This window comes from Pelodiscus sinensis, chromosome Z, assembly GCF_052426305.1.
Source record: "Pelodiscus sinensis isolate ZL-2025 chromosome Z, ASM5242630v1, whole genome shotgun sequence".
Taxonomy (NCBI): Eukaryota; Metazoa; Chordata; order Testudines; family Trionychidae; genus Pelodiscus; species Pelodiscus sinensis.
The window spans coordinates 15,930,285-15,945,475 of record NC_143085.1 but is presented as its reverse complement, the minus strand read 5'-3'; the positions used below and the strand labels follow the sequence as shown (position 1 = coordinate 15,945,475).

Genomic DNA, 15,191 nt, shown 5'->3' with positions numbered 1-15,191 from the left:
AGATCAAGAATACATATTCCTGCGCATCCAGAAATATAATCTATGCTATCATGTGCCGAAAGTGTCCGTCTGCTATGTACATTGGACAAACATCTCAGACACTTTGCCAAAGAATCAATGCCCACAAAACAGACATTAGACAGGATCACAAAGAAAAAACAGTTTCTTGACATTTCAACCAGAAACGACTCTGTCTCAATGACCTAATCACATGCATCCTACTTCAGAAGACATTCAAAACTGCACTTGAAAGGGAATCCTCTGAACTGGCATTCATGCTAAAATTCGACACTCTCCGCAGGGGGCTGAACAAAGACCCCAACTACCTTACCCATTACAAAGATAGCTTCCCCAATTATCACCTCTAATACCATTAACTCACAGACATCTCCCCTTCCCCACATCTAATATCATTAACTCACAGGCATTTACCTTCCTTCCTCCCCCCCCCATCCCTCCTCTGTTCTGTAATGTGATTTGTCCTTTTCATATGTGTTCATTTTTTTTAATTGTATCCTTTGGCATATATAGTTGTGACTATTTTCTTCCACTATTTGATCTGAGGAAGTGGGTCTGGCCCACGAAAGCTCATCATCTAATAAACCATCTTGTTAGTCTTTAAAGTGCTACATAGTCCTGTATTTTACCCTATCTTTAGACTTTCTAATAAAAGCTCTCTGTGTTGTTTTGCATTCAGATGATATGTTTGCGAGAGAGACAGCAGCGGATCCTTGGTCTTCATTTCATTGGCCCAAATGCAGGTGAAGTGATTCAAGGATTTGCTCTTGGAATAAAGTAAGTATAAAATAATGTTTCTACTTCTAAAGTCTGCTTTTTTAGTTATTGTAAGATTATAAAAAATATCTGCCGAATTTTGGCAATGCTATAAAGAATCTGTATGGAACAACTGAGGCAAAGTATATGGTTGGCCAGACATTGTTATGGCAAACGGTCAACTGGAGCAGCTATCTATTAAGTTTGATTTAATCAAATGATGAAGCCTTTTCCAGCAAGGCAGGAGAAGGTTTTTTGTTGTTGTTGTGTGTTTTTTTAAACCTGCATAACCTCTTCGTCGTCCTCCTCCTCCTCCTTCTTCTAGTTCACTTTGATGTGTTTTCCATGACAGAACTCCTTGTACCAGCCAGGTCTTTCAAAGATCTCTTCATTTCTCTGCCTTTTAAATAAGCCATCTTCCAGATCTTGATCAAAGTTGAGCCACCATCTGATTTAAATGAGACTAGACAACTCCTTCATTGCCTTGAGCCCTATATGAGCTTTTTTGTCTAAGGGCATAAGCCCAACTGCTAAGCAAAAAAGTAAAGAAGAAGCTTCTCCTGTGTTGGGGAGTTATTCCATAATTTCCCATTATATGGAGATTTTACAACTTCTGAAATGTTTGGTACTAGCCATTGAGACAGACAGACTATTGGACTACATTGGTCTGATGTAGTGTGAGAGTTGAATCCACTGCCTGCCTTTCTTACTCCTAGCTTGAAGAAGACTCGTGGGTGCCTCTTTAAGTGTAGAACATCACTACAAGACGCCAGATGTGCCTTAATGATTTTTTCATTCCTCCCTTTGTCACTGAGTTCCCTCTTCAGAAATGTTTATGATAATGATTAAATTTGTAGTTCTTAATGCCACGTTATGTTATGCAGAAGGCAAGCTCTGGTCACTAAGAAACCTTTTTCTAAAGATAATGTTCACTACTTGTTCTAAATGCCATTGCCATATTATTACAGCATTTTAGGCTTTCACTGCTGAGTGACTAAAATAAATGAAAAGTGGAAAAGATTAAGGCAGCAGGACCACAAGAATTACGTGAGGAATATATTGGAAATAAGTGACTGCCATGTACCCCAAGAATGATATTTCCAACATATTTGTAGTTCATTAGTGACCAGTGGTAGAAATTACAGTATTGCCTTTTTTAAGATGACATAATTTTGAAGTTTTATCCAGAAATAACGATGCAAAGGAAGTATATGAAACTGGAGCACTTCTCTGCCTTGCCTCTAGCCACAGTAAAAGGTTTTCAGAAGGTCAAATGTTAGTATTGGTATATTGTATTTTACAAGTTTTAGGTTTGTAATGTACAATACAGGCATAGTATGTGCGAACTGCTATTTCACTTTGTCAAATATTAATTCTTATTTTAGTCCCCCTTTAAAGGATGTTCCCTTGCCAAGATAATCTGTGCTCTTGTAACATTTATAATCTGTTCTGATTTTTATCCTGCAGGGATTCTTGAATACACACCGGAAACTAGTAAAGATTTCTTCCTCTTTTCTCACATATTTAACTTTTCCAGTCTGAAATTATTTTTACGTTTAGACCATTGCTCATTATGTGGCATTCTCAGAAAATGACTCAATGGGAATTGTGGTACAATTTGGGTATGATTACACTGCTTCTGGGAGTGTGGAACATGGAAAGGAACACTGGCACTAGCTTTGATTAAGCTATCATACAAAAAATAGCAGTGTGGACATGGCCGCTCAAGCTAACTTCCAAGCCCACCCAGCCTCCTTGGTCTGAATTCAGGTGGCAATCCTGAGCTGCTGTTTGTTCTGCAGTATCCACACTGTTATTTTAATGTACTAGCTCTCCCAGCGCTAGCCTGAGTCTGGACATCCACTCTCAGAAACACACAAGTGGAAATCATGTACACATGCCATTGAACTTTTTGAAAAAAAATTTCTCATGTTTTCATTATTGGAAATTGCAAACGTAGGGACCTGACCCCCTCTGATGAACTGAGAAAACATTCTAGTATTCAGTTTATTTTTGCCTGCAATCCAAACAATGTTTTTTCCTACATATCTACCAGTAGCAAAACCTGATGTCATGTACAAACGTTGCAATACCTGAAAGGATGGTCTTGCAGTTAAGAAACTGGACTATGACCTGAGAGCTGGGTTTATTTCCTTGCTTTACCACATATATTATGTGTTGTTGGGCACATGAGTTAATCTCTCTGGGTATGTCTACACTACAAAGTTAGTTCGAATTAACGGACGTTAGTTCGAACTAACTTTCATAGGCGCTACACTAGCGCTCCGTTAGTTCGAATTTAATTAGAACTAACGGAGCGCTTAGTTGGAACTAGGTAATCCTCATTCCACGAGGATTAAGCCTAGTTCAAACTAGCTAGTTCGAATTAAGGGCTGTGTAGCCCCTTAATTCGAACTAGTGGGAGGCTAGCCCTCCCCAGGTTTCCCTGGTGGCCACTCTGGCCAACACCAGGGAAACTCTACTGCCCCCCTCCCGGCCCTGGACCCCTTAAAGGGGCACGGGCTGGCTACGGTGCCCGTGCCAGGTGCAAGCCTGCCAGCACCCAGCCAGCAGACCCTGCACCTGGCACGGCTCGAGCCAGCCACCCGACGCCCCCCAGCCCTCCCCTCTTCCCAGGACCAGGCTGGCGGCTCTCGGGAGCTTGCCCGGGACCGCAAGAGGCTGGCACCCGCCTGGTCTAGTGCAGACATCGTGGACCTCATCCACGACCTCCACACTAGGCACAGAAAAGTGGCTGTCTAAGGCAGGAGAGCTGCCAGCCTGGCCACCCAGGAGCAGGTGTGCATGAAAATCAAGGTGATCCTCTGAGACCCCCTACCCTGAGCTTACAATGGTCATACTGGGTCAGACCAAAGGTCCATCTAGCCCAGTTGCCTGTCTGCCAACAGCGGCCAACCCTAGGGACCCTGGAGGGGATGGACCGAAGACAGTGACCAAGCCAATTGTCTCATGCCATCCCTCTCCAGCCTTCCACAAACCTTGGGCAGGGACACCACTCCTACCCCCTGGCTAATACCACTCCATGGACTCAACCTCCATGACTTGATCTCACTTCCCTTTCAACTCTGTTCTAGTTCTAGCCTTCACAGCCTCCTGCAGCAAGGAGTTCCACAGGTTGACTCTTTGCTTTGTGAAGAAAACTTTCTGTTACTAGTTTGAAGCCTGCTACCCATTCCTTTCCTTTGGTGTCCTCTAGTCCTTCTTTATGGGAACTAATGAAGAACTTTTCTGTATGCACCCTCTCCACCCAACTCCTGCTTTTAGAGACCTCTATCCTGTCCCCCCTCCGTCGCTTTTCTAAGCTGAAAAGCCCGGTCTCTTTAGCCTCTCTTCATATGGGACTTATTCCCAACCCCTCATCATTTTAGTTGCCCTCCCCTCTCCCAGCCTCTCTCTTCCCCTCTCCCACCTCCTTTTCCCAGTCTCCCCCAGTTTTGTTCAATAAAGACAGATTCCATTTTTGAACACAATTGTCCTTTATTTTGTACATCAAGAAGAGGGGCTAGGGAAGGGTAAGTGGAAGGAGGTGAGGGAGGAATGGGATATGCGCCCTTGATGGGGAGGACTGGGCTGGCTCTGTGGGCTTTTGGGGTGGAAGCTCTCCTGCAGCCCCCCAATTGCCCCCTCTCCCCAGATGGCAGCCTGCGGCAAGTGCAGCTGGGCTGATGGCCAAGTGCTGTGATGTGCCCAGTGTGGGTACTCCGGGCAATCCAAGCCAGGACTGCTTTGCAAGTGGGGCATCCCTGAGAACTGTCTGTCCGGGGTGGGGGTCGGGACCCTTTAAGCACAGCCCTCGGCTAGCCTGAGACAGCATTTCCACGCTCTAAGTCCTCCTCTGATGCCCTTCCGGCACTGCTTCCGGCCATCCTTAAGCCTGGTTCAGGGTCCACTTAATGTGGACATGCTAGTTTGAATTAGCAAAATGCTAATTCGAACTAGTTTTTTAGTCTGGATCCGTTAGTTCGAATTAGCTTAGTTCTAACTTAGTTCGAATTAATGTTGTAGTGTAGACGTACCCTCTGTATCTTAACTCTTCTTCTATAAAAATGAGAATAAGAATCATTGCCTACCTCACAATGTTGTGAAGGTAAAGCCCTGCATGATTATCATGTAAATACCTTCATAGATTGTAGTTCGTGTTGTTAATTGTGTCTGCTTTGCTTTTTGTACAATAGCTTCAAAAGTAACTCCTTCACTGGCTATTACTTTAGAAAACGAGAATATGCTAAAGCCAGTCTGATGCTTTGTGACATTTTAGGTGTGTTATATGCACAGAGTATGACCTTGTTTTCTTCATTTTCTTTTTGGCAGATGTGGTGCTACCTATGCACAGATAATGAAAACTGTTGGCATTCACCCTACCTGTGCTGAAGAAGTAATCAAGTTACATATCACGAAACGCTCTGGTTTGGAAGCAACGGTCACAAGTTGCTGAGGCTAAATACAATCCCTGGACAGAAGTTCAAAGCACATAGTGGAATTGAGAAGGAAAAAGAACATTTTAAACTGACACAGCTTTGGTAATTGTAGTCCTGCAGCTCAAGGTTTCTTAGGTATCAGTGAACAGCAAAAAGGAAATGTTACAATTCTAGACATACAGAACCTACCAAAAGAATAACTTATACACATCTTTACAAGGAATGCTGCGCTTAACCTTCAGGAAATAAGATTTATGTTAAAAAGTATCACGTTGGAGTTCCTGTGTCCTTCGTCTTGCTGAGAGCTAGAGAAAATCATGTGTCTCCGGCCCTTCACTTGACATCTAATGCCATTTACAACTTAAACAGATGCCACTATGTTACAGGAACTGCGACCATCACACCACCAAACATCCCCACCCACTGCCAAATTAATCCCACTTGGATGCCATCTCTCAGAGAAATGCTTTGTCAAACCGAGGTGTTGCGCAGTATGCTCTCCAAGATGCCAGGCATTTGGAGCTATCTGACAGCATATTGTGTGACTTCCACAGCGAGGGTTTTCCCAAGAGAATGCCTTGCTACTGACTTCTCCCAGGAATTCACTCATGAGGAATGATGTCTGAATCGCACTGAACCGAACTAAGGTCCCTGATAGTGCATAGCAACATGGACAATCTTTCCTTCTCAGCTCTGACAAGACTACTCCGTACTGCTGATAATCACAAGAGTTCTAACTGAAGGCTCATTGACAAGGGACAGATACCAAAACATGTAGCAGTAGGTAAGCAGCCTTCCTTGTTTCAGGGAAATTTACCATATTGAGAAATTAGTAATAGAGGAAAATATAGAGAGTGACCATTAGAACTTTAATGCTATTGAGTGAGTTCACTGTTGGCATAAGACACAGTGTGTCACTGTGGAAGCTCAAAGAATTCATTTAGCAATGAGGAAACTTTGCCATTTAAACACTCACAGAAAGTACTTGGGGTTAGTATTAACTTTCCTGCACATTTTTCAAACTGACAATTTCAGCTCAATCTGAATTGTCAGATCACAATGCTCCAATGCCAAACAGCAAACAGCATTGAACACACTGACATAGAACGCTGTGTGTGCTGACCACATAGCTCATATATTTGATGTTAATTGGAGTGTGGTTTATATGATCTGTTGATTTTTTAAATAGATTTACATTGACACCTGTAACTCTCAAAATTAACTGGGCTCTGAATTGCATTATATTAAAAATAACACCAGAAAGAAAATGTACCTGTTCAGAACTACCATAAGTTGTCTGTCTGCAAATTATTCTCTCAATGTATTGCCCAAACTTCTTGTAGGAAGAAAGCACTCACCCTTCTGGGAGATACTACTTATTCGTATTGGCCAGAAGGGGGAGATCCCATCCAAGATGTGGCTATATAAAAACAAGATATCCAGTAGCAAAGCTGCTTTTGCCCAATAATGTTAAATAGGTAGCCTGACAAAGGCAAAACTAAAAACAACCCCTTAAAAACTCATTTCAAATAGCAATGTATTGTTTATATTGTATTTTGATAAGTGCAATCACATATTTACTCAGGAACCTTTAAAATAGTGCATGTGGGAAGTAGAGGGATTAATTAACATTATTTACAAAGACCAATAAAAATTAGTTTTTCATGCTGTATTTTAAACAGCATTTAACTAATTAGTTTTGATCATTTACTAGCCATCCTAGCCTTGCTAATTGCAACGTTCATAAGAATAGTTTGCTGGCTATTTATATCTTTAAAATGGACAGACTAAGAAAAAAATTAAGTCATTAAGTTACTGTTTCACCATGATTTATACTAAAGACAAGTGGTAGATTTAATTGAAATTTAAAATATATCTTGCCATCAAAATGATACACCACATACCACAGAAGCTAGTGGAAAAACTCTGAAGTTTCAGCAGATGTTATCAAAACAAATGTAATAGTACTTATCAGCATGCCATCAAGATGGTATTAAAATACATTCCGTTCAGGAATCTGACTTGAAAAGACAAAACAAACCCCCACAATCTATACTGGTTCTAACTACCTCATTTCCAAAGTTTGACACTGTAAATCAAATGTTACAAAAGTATTGTCTTGCTTCAGTGGGTAATAAACTCTAGCAGTGCAGAAAAAGTAAATAGATTTCCTTTTGGTATTCAAGAAACATAAGTAAAATCTCTATGTAGTAGGTTATAATATTTCTAAGTTGGTTTCACAAGGCTAGAATTTCAAGATACAGTTCACAACTACTGCTGTTTTCCTAAAAAAACAAAATACACATCAATTATGGATAAGTTGCTTTTGTGGCTCCTACCATTACATATTTTAGAATAGTATGTTCAAGCCAGGATTTGTATTGAGTACTCCATAAAAGAGAGGAGTGGCTCAATCAAATGGGGCTGCTTAATGAATACAGTATTCTGCATTTCTGATCACTTCTGTTGACTTATTTGATTAAGCACTAAGAACAAGTCTATGGACTTGCAGGTGAAAGAAAACATTTTGGGAACGGAAATATATTTGGTGTATTGCGTTTTTGTTGCTATTCCCTTCATAGAAAATGTCTTGAAAGTGTCATGTTGACACATGCATAGTCAAAAACTCCCTATCTCCTTTGGTAAGAAAGGACTTCCTTATGAAACATAATATAGGAGCCAAAACACCTCTGTACATTTTTGACCAATTAAAAAAAGCTTACCATAAAATTGAAATCCTTTCAAAATATTTTAGTTAATTTAAATGTTGAGTGTTTCAGAGCAAAACCTATTTGTTCTTCTTAGCTAGTGGGGTATATTATCGACTTCACCTAAAGCATTTCAGTCTATGGAAATCTGGCTAAGAGAAGCAGCCCTCAGTTGGTTATAAGGTATATGTGTGAGAATTTCTAATGATTCCTGCATTGTACCATGCCATTGCTCAGTTCCTTGGCAGGCATTTTTTAGGCACCCACTGGTTCAGCCATGGGTCATGTTGCTACTTTACTCAATCCTACCTGAGTAGTAATGCGCAATATTTACCTACAGAAAGCGTTCTAGGAGGTGAGATTATTTAATTTCTCTTCTATCATGAGACTTCCAGTGGACAAAAACAACTTGCTGTACTGCATCCAGTAAACAAATCTGGTGGGAAACTATCCAAGATTTTATGTGGGATGTGAAATTAATCAACATCATCACTGTCTAAAGTAGATATCTCATGTAGCCTTTTTTGTTTTCAAGAATTTATTTTCACTAGTTTAGAATCACAATATGGGCTTTTATATATTCCATGAAAATTGATGTTGCATCTTAAATTGCATTCTGGTGCTAGTTCTCATTGACTACATGGTGTTGTCCACTGAAGTAAATATTGGTGTATGTTCATAGCTACAAAATACTTATGTGTCAGAACCAAGAGCGAAGCAGAGTAACTGAAAACTATTTGGATTGGTATTATTTTCTTGGTGGATTCCTTGTGTGCTCTCCAGGGATAGCTTTTTGTAATAGAACCAGCCTGACTAGTGTTGAGGGAAAATTCAGGTAGATGCTGCAAATTATTTTCTGCATGTGTAAATGAAATGTATGTTTAATGAATATACACAGTTAGGCTGTTTTCTCAGGGTGCCAGTTAATGATGGCTTGTGTGTCAAACCACACAGTGGAGTAGACAAGTCTGAGGATTGCTGGGCCCCTATTATATATGATCCTTGTATGGTTACATTATGGACAAATAAATAATTTTCTTTTAAAAAAAATTGCAATGTCTTCACTTAATTCACATGCACAGTCTGTATTTACTAAAAAATCTCATCCTATTGATCATAAGTTAAAAGAAGGGCCTTTTTTGTTCTAATGTTTCTGTTGGTGGGATGCTGATTGGAAGGGAAACTAAAAACAGTTACCTTGTTCAAGGCATTTAATTTTGTTAGATATCACAGGCAAGTCTCTTAGCTGTCTAATTTCTATAGTTTTTCAGCCCTAAAAATTTTATGTATTTCTATCTTTACAGGATGACCACCTTGTTTTTTTTAAATTTAAAACAAAGGAGCTCCTTATGCATTGTAGCTATGATTTAAATGCTTTCATGAGTGGGGATTTAAAATCTGCTTTAATCAGTTAACTAGTTAAATGTTATCTTTAACTCGTTAACAGCTTAAATGAGGGTGGGTGGGGGCCAACAGCCAGTCTGGGCCAACAGTTAACCCTAATTAGTAAGCATCACCTGATGAACATTAACTGGTTAACCACTCATATCCCCATTCCTGGGTTTCCTGGAGCTGTCAGATTAGCTCATAATAGGTGTGTTGTTGTAGATGTGCCTTCAAGAAGCATGCTAAGAGGAAACACCCTTTAAAAACTGGGAAGTCAAAGGATTAAACAAAGCATTTATTTATATTGTTTAAAAGGCAAAAATAAAATGAATTAGAAGGCAGTCCTTAGACTTACTGACGCGATTGGTTCCTGAAAATTGTGTCAAGATAAAATGTCATAACTCGGAATCGCAATATATTCCATTGCAGGACCAAGTGTCATAAAGACAAAACTAAGGTAAGTCAAATAAGTGTATCAATTCAGAAATGTAAGTGCTGTTCATTGTAAGTCAAATCCTGAAGTCGAGGCAAGGATTGCCTGTATAGTCAAACTCCATTACAGCAAAACTAATTATTATATAGTGCTAGGAGAAAACATGTTGCAAAAGAAATTAGGAATTGACATTAGGACAACGTTGTTATAACTCATGAGGTAAATCTCTGTCCATCAGAAGAGAGAGAACAACATAGTCTGGCCTCATTCTGAACTTATTTATTTCTTTAGTCTTGTCGTCTTGATGAGACGTTCCCACTTAAGTATTGCATGACTCTCAGGCTTCTCAGTGATTAGTGTAAAATTTAATTCTCTCTTGGACTTTGCCTTTGGTGTAGCTGGAAAAGGAATATTGTCACTTAGCTACATTAAAGGCCTTTTAACTCACACAAGTTGATCTCCTTGGGTTTCATTGTAGCCTTTAGCTTTGTGATAACTCATAACTCCTTTTGTCACCACTTGAATTCAAGTGGCTTAACTGCAACAAGGCAAGCATTTTAGGCCCATTTGTCATAGTTTCAACATAACATTTTAATCCTATGGCAAATTACAATAGAGAAAAGAATAACAAAACAGACAGCTCTTGATGCACCTAGGCTAGTCTTTAAACCTGTGGATTCAGTATACTGCATTATTTAGGCAGCATCTACACTAAAAGCAATTGCTGTGATTCCCTTGCTTGTGCATGAGTTCTTCTGACAGCTAGCATAAGTATAAATAGCAGTGTAGCCAGGATTCAGCAGTACCAGCAATGGAGGTATGGCTGTTGATCTAGAAATATGTGGGACTTACACACACATTTCAGTCGATTAAGAAATAAACTTAAACCTAAGAGCAGCCTTTAATCAGTGCTCAAAAACATAAGCACCGCAATGGACTGTCAGATGGAATCCATCAGATATTAATCCAGGAAGAATAGTTAGGAAAGATGGGCTGCACCTAATGAAGGGAGTGAAGAGCAACTTTGTACTCAGGCTTGCTAACTTAGGCTATGTCTACACTCGCAGCTTCTTGCGTGAGTAATATGCAAATGAGGCTAAGTGTGGAATATTGCCGAGCCTCATTTGCATACCTAATGAGCCACCATTTTTTTTCAGAAGATGCTCTTGCACAAGAAGGAGCGTCTACACTGCCCCTTCTTGCGCAAGAAAAACCCTCTTGCGCAATGCCATTACACCTATTACTTTTCAGGAAGAACGGCATTGCGCAAAAGGGTTTTTCTTGCGCAAGAAAGGGCAGTGTAGATGCTCTTTCTTGTGCAAGAGCATCTTCTGAAAAAAATGGTGGCTCATTAGGTATGCAAATGAGGCTCGGCGATATTCCACGCTTAGCCTCATTTGCATATTACTCGCACAAGAAGCCGCGAGTGTAGATATAGCCTTAGTGAGGAGGGCTTTAAACTAGGTTCACCAAGGGATGATGACCTAAACCCATAAGTGGGAAAGTAGGGTACTAGAAGGAAATATAAGGAGGAGAGGGGTACTTCCTGAGCCATATAGAGAACATAGGGCAATCAGCTAATTATCTTAAGTGCCTCTATAATCCACACACCTAGTGTGGTTCACTTTCCCATCAGTGGCACTTAAACCACAGCAACAGCTAAGAACAAGAGCTTTCTACAGCATGGGCTGAGATCCAGTTGGCTTTTAGCTCAAAGGGTAGAGGCTCCTATACTAAGCTCCAGAGGTCCCAAGTTTAAATCTGCCCAGTGGCGGTTACATCTCTACATGAGCACAAGAAGACTGAAATAAACAGAAAGAATTACAAGTCTGGCAGAGGCTTGGTGGGGTAATTCATGTGACTAGAGTACTGGATGAGTACAAACTGTTCAGGAAGAACAGGTCGGGGAAAAAAGATGGAGTTGCACTGTGTGTAAGAGGGCAGTATAATTGCTCAGAGCTCCAATATGTAACTTGGAATAAAGCCAGTTGAGAGTCTTTGGGTTAACATTAGAGGTGAGAGCAACAAGGGCGTTGTTGTGATGGACATCTGCTATAGACCTCCAGAGCAGGAGAATGAAACAGAGGAGGCTTTCTTTAGACAACTAATAGAAATTTCCAGATCACAAGCCTTGGCTGTCATGGAGGACTTTCAACATCCTGACATCTGCTAAGAGACCAATACAATGGTGCACGATAATCCAGGAAGTTTTAGAGCGTGACAGAGACAACTTCTTGGTGCAAAAGCTGAAGATGTCATATCTTTTTGTCTTTGCTACACACAAACAGGGAAGAATTGGTGGGGGAAGTAGAAGTAAATAGCATCCTGGGCATCAGTGACCATGAGATAGTTAAATTCAGGATCCTGACAAAAGGAAGAAAGAAGAGTTCCAGAATACAGACACTAGAATTCAGAAAAACAGACTTTGGCTCCCTCGGAGACTTGATGGGCAGCATCTCCTGGGAGGCTAATATGTGGAGGAAAGGAGTCCACGAAAGCTGGTGGTATTTAAAAAAGCCTTTTTGAGGGTGCATGAACAAACCATCAACGTGCAGAAAGAATAGCAAATGTGAGAGACAACCAGCTTGGCTTAGCAGAGAAATTTTCTGTGAGTTTAAATACAAAAAGGATGCTTATAACAAGTGGAAACTTGGACAGATGACTAGGGAGGAGTATAAAAATATTGCTTGAGCATGCAGGGTGTAATCAGGAAGGCCAAAGCACAACTGAGGTTGCAGCTAGCAAGGGTTGAGAGGGTAACAAGAAGGGTTTCTATAGGTATCATAGCAACAAGGTGGTCAGGGAAAGTGTAGGACACATACGAAGTGGGAAAGGCTACCTAACAATGTGGGAAAAGCTGAAGTATTCAATGGGTTATTTTTGTCTTTTTTTGTTTGTTTTTTTGCCTTTGCCTTCACAGACATCAGCTCCTAGACTGCTGCACTAAGCAGTATAATTTGGGAAGGAAGTGAGCAACCTTCAGTGAAAGAACAGGTAAAGGACTATTTACAAAAGCTGAACATGTGCAAGTACATGGGACTGGATCTGATGCATATGAGGGTCATAAGAGAGTTGGCTGATGTGATTGCAGAGCCATTGGCCATTATCTTTGAAAACTTGTGGTGATCAGGGAGGTCCCAGAAGAGTGGAAAAAGGCAAAAGTTAGTGATCATCTTTAAAACAGGGAAGAAGAACAATTCAATGAACCACTGACCTCAGTCCCTAGAAAAACTATGGAGCAGGCCCTCACAGAATCCATTTGAAGAAAGGGAGGTGATCAGGAATAGTTAACATGGATTCACTAAGGCTGTGTCTAGACTTCATCCCTTTTTCGTAAAAGAGATGCAAATTAGACATCACAATTGCAAATGAAGCGGGGATTTAAATCCCCCCCACTTCCTTAGCATAAAAATGGCTGCCGCTTTTTTCCGGCTTGGAGCTTTGCTGGAAAAAAGCGCCAGTCTAGACGCAGATCTTTCAGAAAATAAAGCCTTTACCGAAAGATCCCTTATCTCTCTTAAAATGAGGGATAAGGGATCTTTCAGAAAAGGCTTTATTTTCCAAAAGATCCGCGTCTAGACTGGCGCTTTTTTCCGGCAAAGGTCCGAGCTGGAAAAAAGCAGCAGCCATTTTTATGCTAATGAAGCGGGGGGGGGGGGAGGGGGTAAGGGTAAGTCATGGCCAGTCTATGTAATTGCATTCTATGATGAGATCTGGCTCAGTGGATATGGGGAAAGAGGAGGACATGATATACTTTTGATATGGTCTCCTACAGTAGTCTTGCCAACAAGTTTAAAGAAGTATGGCTTAGAAGAATGGACTATATGGTGGATATAAAGCTGTCTAGATCACTGGCTTCAGAGGGGTAGCCGAGTTAGTCTGTAACTAGAAACATTTTTAAAACTACAAATAATCTAGTAGCACGTTAAAGACTAACAAAACATGTAGATGGTATCATGAGCTTTCATGGGCAAAACTCACTTCTTCAGATGACTGGAAGTATCAAGTGCAGTTCCTCAGAGGTCAGTCCTAGAGCTAGTTTTCTTCAGCATCTTCATTAATGGCCTAGATGATGGGATGGATTACATCCTCAGCAAACTGGTAGATGTCACTAACCGGAGGGAGAGGCAGATATGCTGGAGGGTAAGAAGAGGATACAGACTGACATAGACAAATTGGGCAAAAAGAAATCTGATGAGGTTCAACAACAACAAGTGCAGAGTTCTGCACTTAGGATGGAAGAATCCCATACACTGTTATAGGCTGGGGACTGACTGGCTAAGCAGCAGTTCTGCAAAAAAGGACCTGGGAATTACAGTAGATGAAAAGCTGGGTATGAGTCAACAACATGCCTTCGTTGCCAAGAAAGCTTACAGAATATAGGGCTGCATTAGTAGGAACATTGCCAACAGATTGATGGAAGTGATTGTTCCCCTCTATTTGGTACTGGTGAGGCTACATCTGGAGTATTGCATCCAGTTTGGGGCTCTTCCTACAATACAGATGTGAACAAATTGGAGAGAGTGCAGCAGCAGGCAATGAAAATGATTAGGGGGCTGGGGCATAGAGAGGCTGAGGGAACTGGGCTTATTTAGTCTCCAAAAGACAAGAATAGGGTGGGGCAGGATTTGATAGCAGCCTTCAGAGGAATTTCAAAGTATCCTGAAAGGGGGTTCCAAACAGGATAAAGCCAGGCTATTCTTGGTGGCAGGTGACAGAACAAGAAGTGGTCTCAAGTTGCAGTGGAAAGGTCTAGTTGGGATATTAGGAAACATTATTTCACTAGAGGGTGTTGAACACTGGAATGGGTTACATAGGAAGGTGGTGGAATCTCCATCCTTAGTGGATTTTAAGTCCTGATTTGACACAGCCCTGGCTGGGATGATTTTGTTGGGGTTGATCCTGATTTGAGCAGGGAGTTGAACTAGATGACCTCCTAATGTCTCTTCCAACCCTAATCTATGATTCTATGCCCAACTGAAGGCTGGCAACAAAACATGCCCATGTTGGCTGAATTTGGAGATTTTAGGTGTGTTTGAAATCAAATTCATCTTTTCAAGCTTCCTTCACCCTTAGCCATGCTATTAGTATCAAATATGTTGCCTGCTCTTTCAGACTCAGTGAGTGCTGTGCTCATATAACATTTGTTTTGAGCTTTCCATACAATAATTTTCTAATGGTGCACAAAAAAAAAAAGAAGGCACAACATTCAGTGGGTCTAGTACTAAATTTAATTTATATTGAGAGATTAAAAACCAGAGGGCTTTTTTATTGCAAGGCAATACATACAGGTTCTGGTGTAATTACTTTAATTGGTTAAAAATGTTGAGCATATCTGTCCATTAAATGTCTGCTAGCTAATTATATTTCCATCGTGGCATTCAGTCAATATTATCAGCTCTTCTTAGTTCTAATCCTCTACATTGAAGTTTGATCGGCCAGGTGAAATAT

The 15,191-nt window shown here is 40.7% G+C and overlaps 1 protein-coding gene across 2 annotated transcripts in view; it reads left to right on the top strand.

The window, feature by feature from the left end:
- TXNRD2 (thioredoxin reductase 2) overlaps nt 1-8,971 on the top strand; it is a 75,838-nt gene extending 66,867 nt beyond the window's left edge. For both annotated transcript variants that reach the window (XM_075898330.2, XM_075898329.2), the window contains exons 16-17: nt 698-795; nt 5,107-8,971. In XM_075898330.2, the coding sequence (XP_075754445.2) occupies nt 698-795; nt 5,107-5,230 (222 nt within the window). In that variant the 3' untranslated portion in view covers nt 5,231-8,971. The remainder of the gene's footprint in view (nt 1-697; nt 796-5,106) is intronic.
- Nucleotides 8,972-15,191: the final 6,220 nt, after the last annotated feature.